The following is a 21,407-nucleotide window of genomic DNA, read 5'->3' as shown; positions in this document are numbered from 1 at the left end:
GGTCAATGATACCGTTTCAAAAACTGTTACAGGCGGTTCTCAAAATATTGACATCTTCACAAAATAGGTCTTTAGCTTGCTCTTAAAATCAAAAAAGATGGGTGTGGGCCTCGTATAGCATTTAAGAAATGCTTTCTTGTCGACCGGCATCATGAATGCTGAACTATAACACAACAAGGGGGCTGGGCCCCACATAATTCTGATTCTGTACAGTGTTAAAGAAATGTGGGAAATAACCTTTGGACCCCAGTAAACCAAAAGCCTTAGGCAGTTTGCATAACTCCAGGGTAGAAAATTCAAACTGTTGAAGTGAATTTTAAGGTCTGGTACCTCGAAGTGCTTCAGCTTTGCACCCTGAGTTATCAGTTTGATGTCGACTCTCTCTTTAATCAGTTGCTGTATCATGAAGAAGCCATCGTAGCACTGATTGTTATGGGCCAAAAAGCTATACCCCCAGAATTTCATAGCCTGAAATGTGGTGATAAATCGGTTGACAGTCAATACCATCAAATTCCCAATGGTCTTCCCTAGTGAGATGCTTGGCATAGATATAGTTGGGGATGTGTATGCCGGTCTCCTGCATACACTCCATGTCAAAGATCATGTATTTATCGGTCTTGGCTACTTCTTTTGGGGGCGTCGTATAACACTGGTGTTCATCCATGGAGACAACCTCCACATCGCATTGGGGGCAGACCCTACCCTTACAGTCATGTTTGAACTTTATAAAATGGCAGCATGACCGGCAATCTGTTTTAAGATGACATTCAGCTATACCTTGAGATGCTTTTTCAATGTGTTGTTGAAGACATTCTTTGGACCTGGTAAATGTTTTACACCGGGGACATTTAAAGACTGATTCACTGATCACCACGCAGCCGTCTCTCTGATGCATGTTGCAGTGTAAGTGGCAATTGTGAGCAGCCTTATTGCTGTATATGTGACAGCAATGAGGGCATACATTTCGAGGCCCTAGGAAACACTGAAGATTTAAGATCCCATAAGAGTGCTGATCGTGGTGTAAAATATATATTGTGTTCTTATTAACGATGTCACCTGCCGGGAAGTATTTCCAAAGCCTGTCCTCATTATACAGAATTTTGATGGGTACGCTGAAGTGGTCTTCAAATAAACGCAATTAATTAAAGCCAACCATGATATCAGGGGGTATACCTAGAAGTTTGTGAGCCTCCATAGCCTTTGTCTGGATGTATCCGTCCGTAACCGTTCTAGGCTCCAGCAACCCTATAATGCTTGCAGCCATACATATGTTCAAGTCCCTGTAATTAAAATCCAGGAGCCAACGTTTCTTCTTGGCCACAACCATGCTGTAAAGGGTTTTCTTCAGGGATCTGTAAACGCCACCCTCTACACCGGACAACCACAGCCACTAGTCTCAACGGTTCTGTTACAGTGAGTTCCGCCTTACTTTGTAGAATGTTGTCTAGAAACTGCAAAACATGAAAGCTCTGCCGACACGTACGAGAGGCCTGTTTAAAACCGCGCTGTCTAAGCTATCTGGCCGAAACGTTGGGCCCAACCATTTCAAGAGTCTGGGAGACCAGCCTTTCAACCGCCTCGGTTATCATTAATAACCCTTGCTTTGTTGATCTTAATTGATCTAAATTTACAAAGTGGAATACTTATTAGTATTCAACGCTTCTAAATTTGTTAGATCGCTCTGGTATGTCCCCATACACTGCAAAAAAAAAAACGGTGTCCGCTTCGGCCTGCTGGGGTGTTTTTTGGTATTGAGACTCTAGATCTTTAAGGGTGTGCTGCAGCATGATTATTTTTGCTTTTCTCAAGCGCTTCAGAAACATTTTCCGCTGCCTGCAGGTTAGAAACCCTTTTCAGCAGAGTGCCGGGAAATCTTTTACAGGTATGCATCTTTTTTTTAACAGGGTTTGATGGTGTGCGTGTATCTATCAACACTACCAACTGTGTTTTAGGCTCTGCCCTTCAGTAGGATTCACCTGTACCCAGCCAGGGGTCCACCCCTGATCTTAAAGGTTCTGGGGGGTGGGGGAGGTGTCTGCAGAAGCAGGACTGGGCTGTATATGCTTTTTTTTTTAGCAACCTTTTTTTCTTTTTTTTCTTCAAGAGTCTTTTATTTTTCATAATTTATTTTTGCTGGGGTGTTCACCCTGTTTTTAGACTCCCTATTGAAAAGTACATGCTTGGCCTTAAACGCTTACGCATAGCCGCTAGAGATTTTTTTACCAAGACATGTCTCAAGCTACAAGCCTGGCGTCATAAGCTATAGTTGTGGCGCTGCCCTAATGTTTTTCCTTTCTCCGTTTTTTTAAACCTGGGGGCCGAAATAACTGCTTAACAATGCTAGCCCTTTTAGAATCACTAATATTTACAAAGCCGTTCAATGTATTAAGATTCACAGGTTTTGGGGAATTTAAGGTCTGTATATTAGGCTCTGTACAATAAATGACGGTTGTACGGTGCGGTTTGTTTACACCGTTGGGACCCTGGTAGGGAAGATCAAGGGGTTTCGGGACATAGCCTGATCTACAAATAACAGAGGCGCATACAAAGTCTTGACTCTATTTTTAAGGGGGAGTCTGAAATAACTGACTGCCTCTTTTATGGGTGAATCCGTAATTATTGTAATAGGGTCAGAATCTAGACCTGCACTGGTGCTAGGTTGAACCCACAGACGTTCTACATCTTCAGAATTAGTGACATCTAGCTCGTGGTTCAGGATCGTTGGTGAGAACTCATGGGGTGGTGTGATCTCTCCACAACGGGGTGCAACCTGATACTCCGGCTAAAAGGTTTTCGGAGCTCAGTACCAGGAACCCAGGGCCCGGTGTGATGACACCCCCGAGATGTCTCTCCTGGGGAGGTCTAACATTCACAGGTGCTACAACAGGTGTGGTATGCACAGGCATGCAAGGTTCCACAGACTGGGCTATATGGTTGTTTGGAACAATAACACATTACGGGTTAGAGGTAACTAGACCATTTGCAAGCCCTTGTGACACCCGCCCCTTGTTAAGCCTTCTTTTATTTTAAACCGTCTGTACCGCCCCGGCTAACACACAATCAATACTGTTGATGTTGTACAATGGCGGTGTATACGGCTGACCTTCAGACATCTGGGTGAGTGGCGGTGGGGTCACAGTGGTTGTTTGCGCTGCAACTTCTTCCTCCGCCGCAACACAAGCCACTAGAATTAAAAGAAAAAGCAGTTTTAGCATGCTATTACAGGAAAAATAGGCCAGGCAATACTTTACAATTAATGGTAGGTTAGTCTAGGGGGTTACAAAACCACATTAAAATATTAAAGGTCCTAGCTGTGAAAAAATAGCTCAAACAATATTCTATAATGACATGAGCGGACAGTCTATGGTTTTACAAAGACACCCTGAAATATTAGCGGACGGCGCTGTGGAAAAAGGGGTTTGTTCGTTAGTAGTGATACAAATGTGTATCTCCGGCAGGTTGTTTCCTCTTTGACGAGACAGCCGATGGCGTTGGTCCTCCAGCATGGGCATTTGATGGGGCAACGGATGGTGTTGATCCGTGAATCTGAAATAAAATCAAAGCAAACATTTACCAACATGCTCTACATCAAGGATCCCCATGGTTGCCAACTGCTTCAAATACATAACCATATTTTACACAAGACTCGAAGCTTGGAAAACAACCGGTAGCAAATAAAAGGCCTACAGTCTTTACAGGGATCGACCTTTAATGACCATATCTAGAGTGTCGGAGGCCATTACCTGCTACAGTGCCTGTTGCCTCTCTCCCAGCCTCAGAAGTCCCAGCAACAAGCTGTTGAGTATATGGTCATCAGTCTTGTCATAAGTGTGTTCATGCATCACTGCTAAAAAATAAACGCACGTTATTGTAAAAAAAAGTAAAATTATAATTAAAAATCTAATTACAAATATGAATACCCATGATTAATGACCATTGATAAGATATTAAAAATTAATATTGAATATTCATGCCAAATATTAATATTGACTAATAACAAGTATAAATCACATATTAACAGATATCAATGCCAATACATTATCATCAGATATTAATAATGCACACCAAAAGTCTCCATATTATCAAGGCCATTTTCGGCCAAGATCGCGATAAGTGTCTCTGAATTTATACAGATGTCCTCCAAGCCTGCCTCCCAAGCAGCATATTCTCCTGCTAGAAAAAACAAGCATAAGCCTCTGGCCTCACATCCAGCAAATGCCCAACCCCTGGGACCCCAGACACATGAGCGCACAAGAAACAAATCATACCATGCCAAGCCCCTTATTCGTTGGGGACCATTAGGGGCCCAGCTTGCTGGGGTACTGCGCTATGAGGCTAATAGTTTTGAACAGCACCTCCTACTCCCACCTCAACGACCTCCATGACCACATCCCACTCTGAAGTCAAGTGCATTCTTTTTAATGCCCGCTCTGTAGCGAAAAACAGACACAGCATCTTTAACCTCCTCTTCTCTGACAAACCTGACCTAGTCTTTAATACTGATACCTGGTTCTTGGACGACTTTGCACATGAGGCATTCCCCCCCCCCCCTACTCCCTCAGCCCGCTCAACAGACGCTCAAGAGGAGGCGCTGTGGCAATCCTTTTCAAATCTTACTTCTCCGTCTCACTCATTGAGTCTCAGACATGCATTCCATCATGCGAATCCCTCCTTGTTATACTCTCCTACATCCGACTTTCTCCCACAGCTTCCTAATCATTTACAGACCTCCTGGTTATGACAGACATTTCACAACCAACCTCTGACTCTGTAGCTACCATTCAAGTAAATCACCCCTCCCTGGCTCTCCTAGGAGACTTCAATATCTGGTTGGACATCCCCACCAATCCCATGACCCATTCACTGGTCTACAATCTTGATGCGCTCAACCTCTCGCTTCACATGAACGGTCCAACCCATTCTAAAGGGCACACCCTTGATGCAATCTACAGCTCCCATGACTTGATTTATATAGCCCCCCCCCCTCTTACCAATCATCTGGTCCAACCACTTTGTCGTTCCTTTCTCCATCCTCGCCCCTGCCCCTATCCCACCTTCCCCCTTCACCGCAAATGCTGTAACAAACTAAAGATCATCCCATACACAGCCAAAGCCCTGCTGCTCAGGCCCCCCCACACAGATCTTTAACCACCGACTCATGGCTCAATGATTCACTACTGGTTTACTCCTGAACTGAGGAATGCGAAAAAACTAAATTTTTCGCGAATGTAAATGGCGAGCAGAAAAAAGTCTCAGCGGATCCACTTTCGCCTTGCACCATCGCAACTACAAAGCAGAAATCCGGAAAGCCAAAAAAGCCCACTACAACAATCGGATTCTCAACTGTGGAAACCGCAGCAAAGAACGCCACTGAATCGTATCTGAATTCATCAAACCCACTTGTACCTCTTCCCAATCTACTCCATCATAATCACTCTGCGACTCTCTCTCCCTCCACTTCTACACCACTGCTCTCGACAGAACGACTTCCCTTAACAACAAGCTGTCCCTCCTCTACCCGCCCCAAATACTAACCAATCCAACAACCACCACCCCTGCCGCCACAACCCCCACCTTACCCACCTTTGACTCCTTCAATCCGATCTCCAGAGAAGAATTTGTTGACCTATCTGCTAGACAACCTTCTGGTCCCCACCTGATCCCCCTAGACCCCTGCCCCACCTCAGTTCTCATACAAATGTTCTCATCCACCTGCGCAGGAGAGCATGCAAGAACCATCCTAAATGACTCCCTCAGCTCTGGAATCTTTCCCTCTGCTTTCAAAATGGCACATGTCAAGCCTCTTGTTAAAAAAACCATCCCTTGAACCCAAAAGTTACCGTCCCATCTTGAACACCAGATTCCTTGCAAAACTCATCGACTGAACAGCATACTCCCAACTAAACAGCTTTGTCGAATCCAACAACCTCCTTGACCCTGCCCAATCGGACTTCAGACCGCGACATGTTACTGAAACCACTCTGGCCTCAATCGGGGACAATCTTGAGACTACAGGATGCGCTGCACTAATTCTCCTCGACCTGTTTGCAGCATTCGACACGATTAACCACTCAATCCTCCTTGACCGCCTCCACTCCTTAGGAATCCGTGAAACCGCTCTCAAATGGATGGCCTCCTTCCTCAACAGGAAACAAATAACCCTCCTCTCCCCTTTTGAGACAGAATGCTCCCCCTCTGGGGACACGGAACTACAGCTGCAGCCCCAGGACCTCATAAGCCAGCTTTTAAAATACAGGGGGGAATTGTATAAAGCAGCATTTCCTATGTCTGAGATTGTGCATTCCTGCCTGCCAGCAATGAAGACCTACTACAACAAAAAAAACAGGGACCCCTGCAGTTTCCAATGGGCGCATAATCTTGAGAAAGGGGGACAGCACCAAATACTGGGACAGGCCACACAAAACCGGGACACCTGGTAACCCCACGCCTGGGTGCACACGGCCCTGAACACACAACACCCAGGGCCTTATTAGTATTTATTTTTTCATTTTAAAAACATAATACAGGCTGTTTATTTTTTTTTTTAAAAGCTCACGCCTTGCAACTGTGAATTTGTCTTCAAAACACACACCAACACATGCTTTAAACTTTGAGGCCCCCAACCCCCATTTTATTTTTCTTCTCCAGAGCATAACAAATGAACATAGGGGCCTATGCCCATGTATATATTTTAAAATCATACGTTTAAAAGAAAACATCATGTCAATATTACCTGGAACATGAATACATTCTAATTAATCACCAAATGAGGGGGCTATTACTAGATCTATAACCAAATGAAGTAAAAACAGTTGGCATGGATTTTACACGTGGCCAGCTTAAGCTACATCAATTCAGAGGGTATACAATGCCTTACTTGAGAATCTGCTTGGCTCTGCATGGTCTTTAAAAGTCAATATGGCATCCCACACGGTATTCAGCGGGTTCATTCCTGAATAGCTGTCTGAAAAGGTCTGTCTAACGCTAACCCCTTGTATTTATAGTCGGTCTCAAAAGTGGCGGGATTTGCAGATAGCTGTGAGAATAACCTGAAACAGCTTTTGTTTCACCATGTGTTTCCACTTAAGTAATTACCCCTAGGGCTTCTTGACATCGGGAGAAGCCCCAGTGCAGGCCCTAGGGGCTCCAGGTTTTGGGGAGGACCTCCCATGATGTCACATCCGGTGGGACAGCCCCGCTAGGGCCCAAGTTCCTGTTAAACACACCTACATCACTTCCGGGGTGGGATTTCTGCTCAGGCAGAACTTCTGGGGCACCCTGCATGATGTCCCTTCCGCCCCGGGACATCCGGCCTAAAGGGGCGAGGAAACTCGACAAGCTTAGTTTGATGACTAAAAGGTATCATCTCTCCCTACTAACGTCTGGATCGCTTTAATTATGTTAACGCAAACCTTGTTACACTGTGTACTATTCCTAACTGATTTCTTTAAAAGCAAGTTAATTATTGTTCTTTTATAACTCGTTTAATACCAGAGATTGGTTTCTAAGCGCAGGATCGGTTTTCAAACCTGTATTAAGCTACATTGTCTTGCTTCCAAGACAAACACTTTGCCCCTGAGCTACCACCCACTCACTTAAGGGTTCTGCATTGCATAATTATATCTTTTCGATGAAATGAAAGCACCACTGCGTTCTCCTCACATCCTCTGTAAAACAGTTTGTAAAATTTTTAAAAAACTGTTTCCATGTGTCCCTATTTTTCTTTTTAGGCCCTATGTCCATGGTGGAGCTAAAGCAGAGTTCGGTGATGCAGCGCCTTCTGACTGGTTGGATGCCCACAGCGATCAGGTTTGATTCCTCTGTATTTAAGCTTTATGCTTGTTATGTGTACTCCCTGACAAGTTGGATGCATTGTCTGTGCTGCAGAATCGTAGTAATTTGCCACCACATTCGTAGTGATTTACTACCATATGTGACAACAATAAACACATTTATCTTCTGAAACGGATTGCTACATCCATACAGATGTAGTATTGTGCTGAATTCTGTCAGCGTGCGTGCATACCATAATCATTTGACCCCCTTTTCTCACAGTAATTCTTTCTTGGTCTTTTTGGGACATTTTTGTTGGGTAAGAAAATGTTTGTGACCTTAGTGTCCTCCTCCTTAGCATCTTGTTAGCTTTTTTGTAACAGTGCCTCCTTTTCCCCACCATTGAGGCTTCATTCAAAGCCTCACTGCAGTCTGCAGTTCTATTTTGTTTTGTGCTCCGTTGGTAGCTGTTAAGATGGTTAAGATGTTTTTTTAGAACCAACCCTGTTGTAGGCTTCTGAGAGGCCGCTAGTTTGTGACACTTGAGTCTAGGCAAACCAACTCAATCAAGGTACTATGGCAAAGCCATAAGGATTAGATTTCTGGAGATGTGCGTTTTTGTAGTGGTGCACACAACAATCCAATCAATTTAGAATGTACAAAATATTATTTTTTTCTGTTCATTTTTTTTCTTTAAAAAAAAGTAACAATTACAAGATTAATCTTGACGATTCGGTTTCATTTGCATACATTGCTAAGTAAAAGACAAAATATGCATACGTCAAGCAGTGCCCCACACATGTAGATTTCCGAATGCGGTATATTTGCTTATTGTAGTCCTATGTCATATACATCGGATCTTATGCCCACGTGACTTCCATTACCAGCCCTACGCCCCCATGAAATACCACCACCTCTGTTCACCTCCCATGTCCTGATCCCTCTAACATGGTGGTTATAGGTCGGATGGGTATTAAAGTTGGTCCAGAAACTCATCCCACCTCAAGTACAAGTTTTCTGCTCCTGTTCTAACAGCCATCTGTATTTATAAATCTCTGCTAAGGTCCACCTCAGCAAGTTCGTTGCCAGTCTACTTTGTTAGAGAGATTTATCATTTTTATTCTTAATCCCCTCTCCCAGTGAGACTCCCAGCACTTTTTGCTGGACCTTTTTCTTTAAATATTGAATGATTTGAGTCTTTTTCCACTCATTGATTCTTATAGACTGTCTTTTGGAACTCCTATTCTTTGTATTCGACCTGTACTATGGAGTCATTTTTTTTTTCTTTCTCCAGAACTCCGAAAGGCATCTGTATTTTAATATTTGAGCACACTGCAAAATCTGAAGGTGTCTCGCACGCTAGTGCCCGGGGATCTGTCATCCAGGTGGCCAGGACACAGCCATCGCTATTGGATCCAGTTTCTGGATGTGGACCAGTGGGGGAGGATCACAAGGATGATGGATCTTTGCGGAATGGAAATGGGACACCGAAGGGTGAGACGTGGTATCCCCTTCCCTGTAACACCTTTTTTCCCCGTCCTACCAGGTAGGATACCTAGAAGCTCAGACCCACCCCACCCCTCTTTACCAACACGAACACTTTCTCACAGACAGTTTATTGTGAGCAAAAACCTACTAACACCACAGCCGTATACTTGGCATGTCCCAACACCCTGGTCTGACAATTTCTAATTATCACACACACCTGCCTCCATCATGTGGAAAGTGAGAAACCTAGGACCGAGAACTGACTCTGATCTGTCCTACGCTGTGCATCAAAGTTATCTGGGGTGCTCCTCTGTTGATAACCCATGCCAGGAGGAGCGATTGCTGCTGTGGTACTGTCTTTGGCTCTTGCAAGAAAGCCGTGCCAGTAAAAGCAGCAGTCGGTGAGTCGCAGAAGCTGATGTGAAACCAGTTTGGTGTTTGAACTAAGGTTGCAACTAGCAACATTGTATTAAGAAATCCACAAAGGACAGTGTTAGAAGCACCTGTGATGAGAGGCGCGAACAAGTGGAAACTAAAGGAATGAATGTACTTGAAACAGCTAAATAAGATCCCATGTACAGTGTGTTACGGCACCTTGTGGGTACTCATTCGAAGGTCTCTTTGAGATAACCAACTGAATGGCACCTGTATTATAAAGAAGGAACTTTGTATCAAAGTGGTAATGCAACGGTCGAGCTAAAGCCTGTGCACAATCGAAAGTCTTCGAGAAGTATAAAGTGAACTGAAATTTGACCGATCCTGGTTGAGGGAGATCAGAAGAAGGGATCTGAACCCGGCGATGGGGGATCCAGGGAGAGACACTCAAATCATATAATTATAAGAAGAAAATAACCTATTTTTGTTTTGTACATCAGTCCCTCCGAATCAAGAAACTTTGATTCAAAAGAGACTTGAGCACAGAAGTCCCCCATGCTGGAATTGGAAAAGTATCCTCGTGTCCTGAAAGCCAAAGTTTGTGCTTGGCTCAAGTGAACTGCCTTACCCTGTGATGAAAACATGAAGGGAGGCCAACGGCCCGAACATCCTGACCTATCATTTTGTGAACAATTCTTTCTTATTAAAGAACATTACCCCACACTATTTGTAAACTAGCGGTAAGGCTTGGCAATATATTTTTTTTATAGGCCCTTTTATTTTGACAAGACTTCACTAGCACTACATTCTTTATTATTTGATGGTCGTAGCTTGTTTCCAACCTAGATTTAGGTTTAGATAGGCGTTTGTCTCACCCATTTGAAAGTTCAATGAACACCCTTGAACTGTGGTCTCTTGTGTCTGTCATACTTCGATACCATGCCTTCCTTACATAACACAGCTTCTTATGGGCAGTGTTGCTGGGGACTTTTGGGATCCTCCTTTGAGATTTCTTTCTTTTATCCTAGAGTAACTACAGTTCTTAAGGAGGGTGATAATTGGCATCTCTCCTAAAACTTGATAGTCGGAGATTGGCACACACTACCTTATGTGGAGTGCCAAAGGGATACCTAGTATCCCCAGTTCTCTCAGCTCCTGTGACTTTTTAGTCACATAGACAATAAATCCTAGTTATGGCTGGTGGCAGTGGACATGTTATACCAATTTACAAAAAAGGTTTCTGGCGCCCCTCTCTAAAAAGGACATTGCAAGATAACCTGTTCTGTTTTTTTCCCACTTTGAGAGTTCACAGCCATCGCTTTTAGCGCACTGTACATTTCACAAAGGAGGAGGATCCATTTGCATATCAGTCTTTGTCCTGCCCACAAGTGCAGTCCAGCACCGAAATGCCAGGCAAACCTCCTTTGAACAAGAGTACAACAGCAACCCCAGACACTAGGCCGACACATGTCGCTGTTGGTACTCTTATTCAGAGAATTGCCTAGCATTTTGATGCTGGACTGCCCCTGGGCAGGACAAAGATTGATATGCAGGGATATTTCTCCTCTCTGAAAGGGACAGTGAGCTAAATACTTGTTTGAGACTCTCCCGGTGGTCATCCACCCAAGAACAGTGAATAGGCCATGTTTGTGCCGGTGGAGGGACTCCCAGAACCCCTCCCCCCCGTTTTGCATGTTCTACAAAGTATTGTATAATTTTTGTACCACAGCTATGCCCATAGCCGCAGTAGTGCACAAAAGGGGCACCCAAGTATGAACTTGGGGCCTCCCTTCTTTTTTCCCCTTTACTAGCGTGGTTGCTCTTTGTTAGCCCTTCTTCGATTCTGGGAAGGGGGAGGCCTGTGTGTTTTTTGCCTTTGGTGCGAACCCTTCGGTGTCCCTGCCTAGGCTGCATAGTGTCTGGGCAGGCAGGAAGTGGGGGGGGGGGGAAGAGTTTTCTACCCTCCTGTCATTTGTATGCCAGAGTGCCTGTATTGAACCAGCTCTCACTGGGGTTCTGGCTGCCTTGATTGGACAGCCAAGCGCCCCTTTCTGTAAATTGCTGAGAAAGATTGCAGAGGAGTGTGTGCTGGAACTGTGTAAAAGGTGAGGCTCCTGGACTGAAAAGCACGTCGACCACTGGGAGAGGAAGTAACTGAAGAAGACAACGACCAGAGTTGCCTGCAGACCCTTTGCAACACCGTGAAGCGACCACTGCTGTCCTGACCCGGTTTTCTGTGCGATGGAGTAACTCCGAAGAGGACTCCTCCATCCCTTTGGCTGGTGGGAACAACGAGGCCCAAGAGAAACTTTGAAACAATCCATCTCCCGATGTCCTAGAAGCTTCAAGAGCTGCAGAAACCCAATACCAGGAGAACTGCTGCCCATTTAGAGTGCGTTGTTGTGGATAAGGCCGAATCCATCCCAAATCTTTGAGCCCTCAAAGACACTCCAGAGTTCCGAGCCAACTCGCCCAGACCCCTTCATCAGAGTGCAGGGCTGCAGGAAGCCAAGAAGATGGACCGGGCGAATTGCGTCTTTTGTTGGTGCTGCAGAAAAGGTGCCAAAACCAGTGACCAAAGAATTTGAAGAAAGCTGTGCCAGAGGTTCTCCCTCGAGACTGTTGCTGAGAGATCCGGTCCACTGTCTTACCTTCAGTCATCACATCAAGGAATCCTGAGGTCGGGTCCAGAGCTGCAAACATCTATCAAAGGTTTTTATCTAACCTAAGGTTACCTGATTCCAGAAAGTCGCTCCAGAGAATTGGAGTGCACATAGTTGTCCAGGGAAACCCCCTCTTACCTCAGACTAAAGTCACTGCTTGTGTACCTTTTTAGAGTCCTTTAACAGGGTCTTCAATATTGATTATGCCTTCTTGCATCTTCCTTTCTAGACACTACAAAGTATCCACAGGAACTTTTGATTTCTACTGCTTTGCAAATTTTTAAGCTGCTACAAACTGCCTTTTAGCTAGTGTTGCGTTTTTGACTTCAAAAGACTTGCTATGCTGCGAAACTGCACCTAGAACCTGAAGCTCTGCTTGTATAACACTAACCAACTGTTTTCCTTCCCAAACATCACTATCTTATATTTGTATGCAGACTAAATACAATTACCATATTACTTTGTCGGTGCGCGTTATTACCAATTGAACTTTCAAACTCCTGTAAAAGTTGTATACGTTCCGCTACTACCAACTAAGAACTGACCCTTTGGAAGTATTGAAAAGTTTGATGCTTGTTAATCTGCTTAGAATCACATGCTGTGCATATAGTCCGACATCTAGTGGTAATCAGAGTATTTCATATTTCTTGCGAAGATCGCAAGGGGACGTTGACATGGGCGTGACTGTAACGCTATACCCAACGTGACGTGTAGTGTACCCAAAATCCCTCGCGCGGCGAGGTCCATCAGATTGTTTTTTTCCGCCCAACCAGTTGGTCGCCTTATGCAGAGCTCGCAGGAGTTCATTTTGCTCATTACTTCTTTGTTCCCTGACCAATGGTCTTATAGTCTTCACTACTTGTTTTCGACAACTTCTTCGCGGACTCCTACACCGAAGATATCCACTGCTGTTCAGCAACTGGTGCATCGATCGACGTCTGTCGACTGTTTGGCCTCGGCCCTCCGGCCAGGCTCTTACAGTAGGGAGAGTGGGGCCCTGGGTTGATTCTTTTTCGAGAATGCATTTCCTTTTCCCTTCTCTTTCCATCTTTGGTCTGGCTGCCGTCTACCTCTGCTATGGAGAGGACACCCTTAACATCTCTGACGTGCAACAGAAAATTCCCCTGGAAAGACACCCATCACCGTTGCAATAGGTGTTTACCTCGTGGCCACGACAAGCGTTCTTGTAAGTCCTGCAAACTCTTTCGTCCCAAGACGTTAAAGGATAGGCAGACAAAGCGGTGGGCGGCCTACACAATGCAGGCTGAAAGTTGTTCCCCCGTTTGCGCCGTCGCTTCGGATGGCGATAACTCCAGCGGTAGCCATGGCTCTGACCTGGAGGCCATAGACCTTTCGATGGAACCTCTGGTTCCTAGATGCCTGTCGTCCGGCCCCGACAGACAGGCCACCGGCATTGCTATGGGGAGTTCACACCCTGGCAACAGGGGCACACACGCACCACCTAAGACAGAACACACAGCCCTTATCAACGGACCCATCGAAGATGTGCCAAACGCCAACAGGGCTGCCAAAAACTTGGAGGGTGCCTGCTGAACCTCGTGGTCCAGCGCCCTCCCTGGAACAGTCTTCTCGGTATGGGACTGGGCTTTCTTCTCACAAGGGCATTCTCACAAAAAAGCACACAGCTACCGACATGTCGTCCAAGGGCGCATTAGCACCTAAGGCTTCGGCAGAGCCGACATCCGCGTTAATGCCTACAGACCCGTCGAAAGCCAGCATTCAGCCGCCGAAAATACAAAGTTCTGCGGCTATTTTATTGTCTTGAGGAGTACTCTGAAGCCCCCCAACCCCTCTAGGGCTTTATCAGGTATACCTCCCTCCTCTGAACAGCATTTTCCTTCCCCAGACCCCTCTGCTTCATCCCTGTAGACTAGGCAGAGATTTCAGAATTATATGGATAGGATGGCCCAATTCATTGACTTCTTTGATAAATACATTACTCCCAAGAGGCCAAGGAGGAAGACTCCTGCCCCATTCCACCAAGCAGCAGAAGCTTCCTATTCATTCACAAATCCATCAAGGGGAGGTCTTTGATTATTCAGAACAAGAAAAGACATACAAGGATAATCCTTTTGATCAGGACACAACTGACCAGGACCCAGACTGGGATCAAGATCAGCCAGCAGATCAGTGGCCTTGGCTCTCACCCACTCATACCCCAGACCCGGACATTAATGTCTAGACCCGCCTTCTTCACCTCAACAAAGGCAATCATCACCTATAGATGACAGATGCTTTTTTTTTTTTTAAACATTTATTTTATTAAGAGAGTAGGTTAGCATTCAGACCGTCCACAAAAGAAAGAATTTGACATGGTATTGAGGCATGTACAGTATTGGCACATATATACAGAGTAGCAGGAGAACACAACAAACATCCCGCATCATGGTGAAGAGAGAGGCGTAGCATCCTCATCCGGTATCTGGGAACACAAATACGCAACAGCGACCAAATGTCTTTGGGCAGACACTGTGTCGGGACCGATGAAACAAAGTTCTTCATCGTCGTTTACCAAACATAAGTCTTTTAAGAAATTGGCTCTGGATGGTCCAGTTGTAGACTTCCATGATTTAAGGATACAGCGATTGGCGACAACACATGAAATATTAAATAAGGGCCTCGTAGTTTCTTTCGCCTTACCAATGTCACCAAGCAAGTACTTCAAGGGGGACAGAGTCGCCGTAATCTACGTTATGTCTTTGAGGAGTTCTGCCACCTCCCGCCAGAAGTCCATAATCAAAGGGCATGACCAGTACATGTGGTAGGGGCTAGCGTTTGGTGCATTGTACTTGGGGCAGGCTACCGTGCAACTCTCAACAAATTTGGCTAGTCTGGCGGGGGCATAGTGGAGCTGATTCAGAACTTTAAACTGGATCAGCCGTAGCCCCGCTTTCATAGAGACAGATCTGGTGAGTTGACAGAAGCGTGACCACCGTATTACATCAATCTGAGTGCCCGTATCCCCCTCCCAGGTTTCTCATCGTATTACGTGACGGGGAGTGGGTTTGTATTAATGAGTATACCAACGAGACCCCTTTATTGTGACTATTAGGGGATTCTATTGCCCTAATACATTCATGTACCTGGGGTTCCAACGGGAAAGATGGCCATCTAGCCGCAAAAGCAGTTTTCATATGATGATATTGAAAGCGTTTAAGTGGGCCTCCTCCCACCATCACAGAATGTGCCATTTGGGAACATGTCCCTTAGTGTGAATAGCTTGTTAGTATCCCAGGATTGTTGAATGTTGGGGATATACTCGAAGTTCCACAGGGGGACCTCCGGGTCATAGGGGGTCTCAAGGCCCAATCTGTTATATATCTTGGCCCAGGCACGTATGGTTGTATATACCGGGTCAAACGGGCATGTGTCTCCATAGACCGGGTTAAGAAGAAGTGATCTGATGTCATTGGGGCGATCGGCATGTTTCTCCATGGGGATGTGGGGAGATGTGTCCTCAGGGTCAAACCAGTGTTTAACAAATTGAGCCTGTGCGGCCAGATAATATAGTTCAAAATCTGTCGCAGCAATGCCACCCCGTGAGAATGGTTCCACCATTTTATCCCACCCCAATCTGGCCGTCTTCCCATTCCAAATGAAATTAGAGGCGAGCGACTTGAGTTTCATGAAAAAGGACTTGCCGGGCCATATCGGAATGTTGTTAAAATAATATAAGAGTTTGGGTAAGACTACCATTTTGAGAATAGCCACTCTACCATACAAGGAGAAGGGAAGGCTAGCCCACGTTTGGAACTTGGTCGTCAAACTCAGTAACAGTTCACCATGGTTCTGTGTATATAACAATTGTTTGTCCCTGGCCACCATAATACTCAAGTAACGTACTAGAGTCGGGGTGGGCCTAAGCCCAGCAATTGCAGCAATGTTACCCGTACAATCTGTAAGGGGAAATATTTTGGACTTGGGAACCTTGATTCTGTAACCTGAATATTCCGAGAACTCATGTATGTCCGACATTATGTGCTGTACATTCTCTTCTGGGTCGCGGACATATAGCAGGGTGTAGTCTGCATATAGTGAAATGATCTGGGGGGGGGCCGGACATCCTAAGCCCTCTATGTGAGTGGTTCTGGCGTATATATTCCGCCATCGGCTCGATAGTAAGTGCAAAAAGTATAGGTGAAAAGGGACAGCCCTGCCTGGTACCTCTGTAGAGCCTAAATGAGGGGGACAAAGTGGCGTTGGTCAGAACCTTAGCAGTCGTGACAGATGCTTTTTAATGCAATCCTAAAGAGCGGCAGATCACTTTCAGATCGCTACACAGTAGGCTGTCCACTACTCTGACTTTTTTGAGGACATTCTCAAAGGAAAACCTTTCACTCGTCAGGCTATTCTACTTAATTCAATAAACTCCTAGCTCCTGCTTTGTCTCCTTCCTTCACAAGGGCAGTCAACACTCTGGCTGAGAAGTTGTTTTGCCCCTCTCAATCTGACCCTATGTATATTCGAGCTCATGCCACAACGGACTCGCTGGTGGTTACAACCACCAGAAAGAGGGCAGGGGTGCCACTCTCCACGGCGGAGGCTCTCCCAGATAAATATTGCAAACAACTGTATGCCCTGAGGAAACTTTTATTACCACATCTGCGGCCTATGCAACCAGAATTGCAAATAATGACCCTTCTCGCTAGTTATAGCGACGTACAATGGGGTTTACGCAAAGGCCTCCAAGAGGTCCCTGAACCCACGCGATCACGCCTGCTGGCTGTCGTCGCTGAGGGCAGACGGGTGACAAAATATTTTAAAGAACACACTAGACTCTAATGAAACTGCAGGACACGCTCTAGCACAAGAGACTCTGCTCGAGGTACTCCTGGCTGAAAAACTGTGTTCAAACCAGGAACTCCAGGGCCTGGATCTTCCGTATCACTTCGAGAAGCGTTGCTGCGTGCTTCCCCCGTCAGGTCCTCCATCTCTCCCACTCTCTGTTCCACCTTGTTAGGCAGACATTTGTATGCAGTACCCTTTGGGACCACTACACACAACTGACTACAGGTGTAAGCAAAACCAACCATTGGTAGAAGTCTGTACTACACAGTTTTTGTTAGTGGAGCTGAGCAGCCACGCTTATCTCAAGAGGGAATGTGAGCAGTAATGCTGTTATGTAGGTCTACAATCACAGGTATTCAAATAAACTTTTACACTCAAGGTTTCTTGGTTAAACACTTATTGATTTATTCAACAGTCAGTTGTTAAACATTCACTAGAAGGAGGCAGTTAAATATCATACGCAAATATACTTTTCTATAGGTGTGTTATAAATGCCATATCCTATCATATACTTCAGTACTCTACTCGTTAGGTTTCTGAGGCATTCAGACTACTTTGAAGGAGGAGCAAAAAGGAATAGGTTCAGAACATAAAAGGATTACAATTATTCTTAGTTCACCCGAAGAGTCAATTCAATAGGCTAGGCCAAATTCAATGGGCTAAAGTCTTCGATAGGATAAAAACGGTTCTGGTAAGTAAACGGTAAAGTCTCTGTAGAAGTTCTCAGTAGTTTGTAACAAGAAGAATTATATGTTGGGTCACAAGCTGATTAGGCCTGCTAGTTGCAAAAGTTTCTAGCACTTTCAGAGCGAGAGGTAAGTACTGTCTCGTTTCACGGTACCTTACACATGAAGAAAAAGATGCAGCTGAAGACTTCTGTTCCTGCAGATCTCCTGAGCTCAGTCATGGGGACAAGAGGGAGGATGTTGGGTGTCTCCTGCACTGGGACTGGTCAAAAAGCTGGCACTTGGCAAATCTTCAATTAGGTAGCTGTAGGAAAGGACACAAACTATTGTCCCTCTCCCTGGTTATTCGGTTTCCTGCAGCACTCTGAGGAACATACAACCAGCTCTGAGAATGGTATCCAGGTGGCTTAGTGTCGAGTTGATTGGTCCCACCAACTCAAAGGGGGAAGTCGTCGTTGCAGGGCTTCTCTGTCGAGATGAACTTAGCGATTCTGACCTGCAGCAGGGCTTCACAGGGCAAACCAATGGCCCATGAGTTGCAGCAGCCGTCCTCTTCAAGCTTGTCTTTGGTTCTTTTGTTCCAGTAGTCGACTCTGCCTTCCAAGCCAAGATACTTGCCTCTTATTCAGTTCTATCCCACATTCCAGCCTAGCTGTCGCTCACCCAGCAGGCTGGCTGTCCTTACCGGACAGTCAGCCAGCCAGCCAATCGCGCCAGAGTGCATTTGGGTCTGCTAGGAGACTAAGTACAGGGAGTTTCGGGCACCTCCCTCACTTCCTGCCCACCACAGACACTCTGGTGGCAGAGGCGGTCTTCAGTCCTGAAGCCCGCCAAAGGCGCATGAACAAAGCAACCAAACCTGGTTTGGCACGCAGAGCAACACTCTAGAAGGACCTTTCCACAAAGAAATGGTGAAAAAAGAAGACTGGGACTTGTTTAAACAAAGGGGGCTCAGACGCCATCTTGAAAAACATGGCTCCCACGATTTAACGCTAACGGTGTTCGCGGTCTGGAAAAATCATGGTAGTTAGTTGTAAAACCACTGCTACCAGCCAGTCCGAGATGAAAGGGTAGCATTTGACTGCTAGATGAGTTTCTAGACACAGGGGATACTAGGTAACCCCTCCAGCATTCTATTGTAAGATAGGGTGTGCTGGGTCCAGGAATTTAAAAAGACTAGTAAAGTCAATTTCACTTTACTTCCTCTGGGAAACAGTAGTGTATCCCATAGAAGGTATTTAAACCTTGGGTAGCATGAAAAGGTTTCCCTGTGCCACTGCACTGAGGGTGCTGTGTGACGCAAATGAAAAGGGGATGCCTATGGAGTTGTCTAAAACTCCATAACCAAAGAAAACTCAAGAGTAAAACGCATTTCAAAACACATGAATGAGTGGGAAAAAAGGGTCACTCATCTCTCCAGGAAAATGATCAAGTCCTCAAAATCCAGCAAAGTTGCTGCGGGTCCCCAAGGTGAAGGGAATTAGCCATTTTTTGAGAATTCTCCCTAACGCACATCCAGCAACCTCTGGTTCGTGCGCTCAAGTTTGGTGGTGACCTCCGACATACAGGATCGGAACTCCGATTTAATGTCCATCATAAAGGCCTGGATGTCTTCCTTGCTGGCCAGCTGTCCAGTGCCCCCTGGTCAGGCCTGAGGCGAGGATTTGGGTATCTCTGATTTCTTTACTTTCTCTGCCGGGAGAAGCATGGTGGAGATATCTGCACTCTTGGGAGTCTTGAGGTGTTGCGACATAGAAGCAGGAGCCTGGTGTGCTCCATATGCCTCCCCCCGCCCCCCCTGCGTTGTAGAAAGCGGGGACTGTTGGAGGCCTCTCCAGGACAGGGGGCGTTCGCCCCACCTTGCCCCACCTTGCCCCTATAGCCCTAGGCTCTTGAGCACAGGGTGAGAGTGGGGATTGTTGTTGTGGGCTCCAGCCCTGAATTGACTGCGTGGAGAGGCCGTCTCGTCACTCCGGCAGGGTCTGGGCCCACAGTGTGTGTGTGTGTGGGGGTCCTCCTACCCCCAATCAGCTCAAGATGGATTAATGTCCCACTTATCCTTGTTCACTGCTTCCTCTGGACCATGAGGGGAGAGAGGGCATGAGAAAGATGGTGTGCCCCCTGGGTCCCTGGTTCACCCCCCCCAACCCCCATTAAGATGTCTGTCCCCCTCCGATGGGGCTCAGGACCACTTCATGCTGCTGCTGCCCCACTTCCCTGCAGCATCCACTGCGGGCGCCCTTGACATGTGTTGTGTTGCGCTGCACTTACTGAGGATGCCTTTGTACGCTACAGCAGTTCGTGGAGATTCCGTTTGTGCCTGTGATCCAGCAAGGCTGCCCACCCACCCCACTAGGAGTGATCAGACGCCCAGCAGGGCCCCCGGCCTCAGGATCGTCAGGATTGCAGCTGCCCTCGCCACGTGTCCCTCTCAGGAGTCAGAATCCTCTCCTCAGTGCAACGCGGGGGAGGGAGAGTTTGCCTCTCAAGCTCGTCCTGTCAGGTGGTGCTCCAGTGTCTCTGTGGCTTCTGTAGGTCTCTCGCCCCAGGGCCTGGGCTGCACTTTGGGCGTGGAAGGCGCTGATATTTGCTTGCTACTTGGGTCCTCCCACCTCCAGTCATCCACATCTTTACGCAATGCGCCTCTTCCTCTCCTCACTGATATGGCCGTCTGCCATATTGGTTTCCGGGTGCCAGTTGGGCGCTGCTTTTATCGGCTGTTCTCGGTCACAAGGAAAGCAAGTAGTCTGCCCATCTTGAAGCTGTTCGTGCTTGAGCCTCTCCGGTCGCCTTAGCTGGTATCAGCGAACCAATTAGCTTATGGGAACTGCATATATTCACTGAAACCGCAGGCTTCTCACGGCGGCCAACAAAGGAGCTGACACATCAGTGGCGCAGCTGGCCACACTGCGACATCCCTAGTTTGACACCATTCTGGCTATTCTCGTGCCTGTCATTAAACATATTTTGACTTAAATTAGTAGTTTTTTGTTCCACTACACCGAGAGTAGGCCAATCTTTTCCTCAATTGTCCTGGAAATTCTTCACTTGTTTACAATTCTACGGCTAATGGTCCTGGTTCTGTTATTTGTTGTCATATAGGTGAATACATCTTCCTTAACCACTCTATACAATGTCCTGTGGTTTTTCTCCCACTTAACTGAAATGGAAAATTCAGTGGAATTGTGCTGTGCTTATCCTTTGGGTATCATATTCAAACTGTTGAACATTGTAAAACTCATTTAGCATGCCATGTTGATGGTGGTATTTATTTCCTTCTGTTCAAGCACCTTATGCTGCTGGAACATAAATGCAGTTCTGTCTCACAAGCCATTCAAACCATTGCTTTCTACCGATTTGAGGCCTGTTTCAATCATTTTTATTTTTTTAAGCTTAAGTAGGGAACTGTGCCTGTTGTATCAGCTAGATGTAAGTTTGTTTCAGAGAAACATTTACAGTTTGTTTTAAGGGGTGAGAACACATCTAGTATTTTCACCAAGTGCTACCAAGTTGTCTGGGGGACTGGCTGATGCTTATGGAGAAGGTGAGGATCAATATATATACTTGGATGACTTTTTCTATGGTCTTTTTGAGAAGTGATGTTTGTGTATTT

The 21,407-nt window shown here is 46.0% G+C and overlaps 1 protein-coding gene across 1 annotated transcript in view; it reads left to right on the top strand.

Annotated features, from left to right (window-relative positions):
- The window catches only part of NUP160 (nucleoporin 160), a 1,937,143-nt gene that overhangs the window by 175,814 nt on the left and 1,739,922 nt on the right, over positions 1–21,407 (top strand). The window contains exon 5 of the mRNA XM_069623088.1: positions 7,731–7,809. Coding sequence (XP_069479189.1) covers positions 7,731–7,809 — 79 coding nt within the window. The remainder of the gene's footprint in view (positions 1–7,730; positions 7,810–21,407) is intronic.

Source organism: Ambystoma mexicanum, chromosome 11 (assembly GCF_040938575.1).
Source record: "Ambystoma mexicanum isolate Mex_15411 chromosome 11, UKY_AmexF1_1, whole genome shotgun sequence".
Classification (NCBI taxonomy): domain Eukaryota; kingdom Metazoa; phylum Chordata; class Amphibia; order Caudata; family Ambystomatidae; genus Ambystoma; species Ambystoma mexicanum.
Note: the sequence above shows the minus strand (reverse complement) of the source record. Positions and strands in the feature narration are given on the sequence as shown.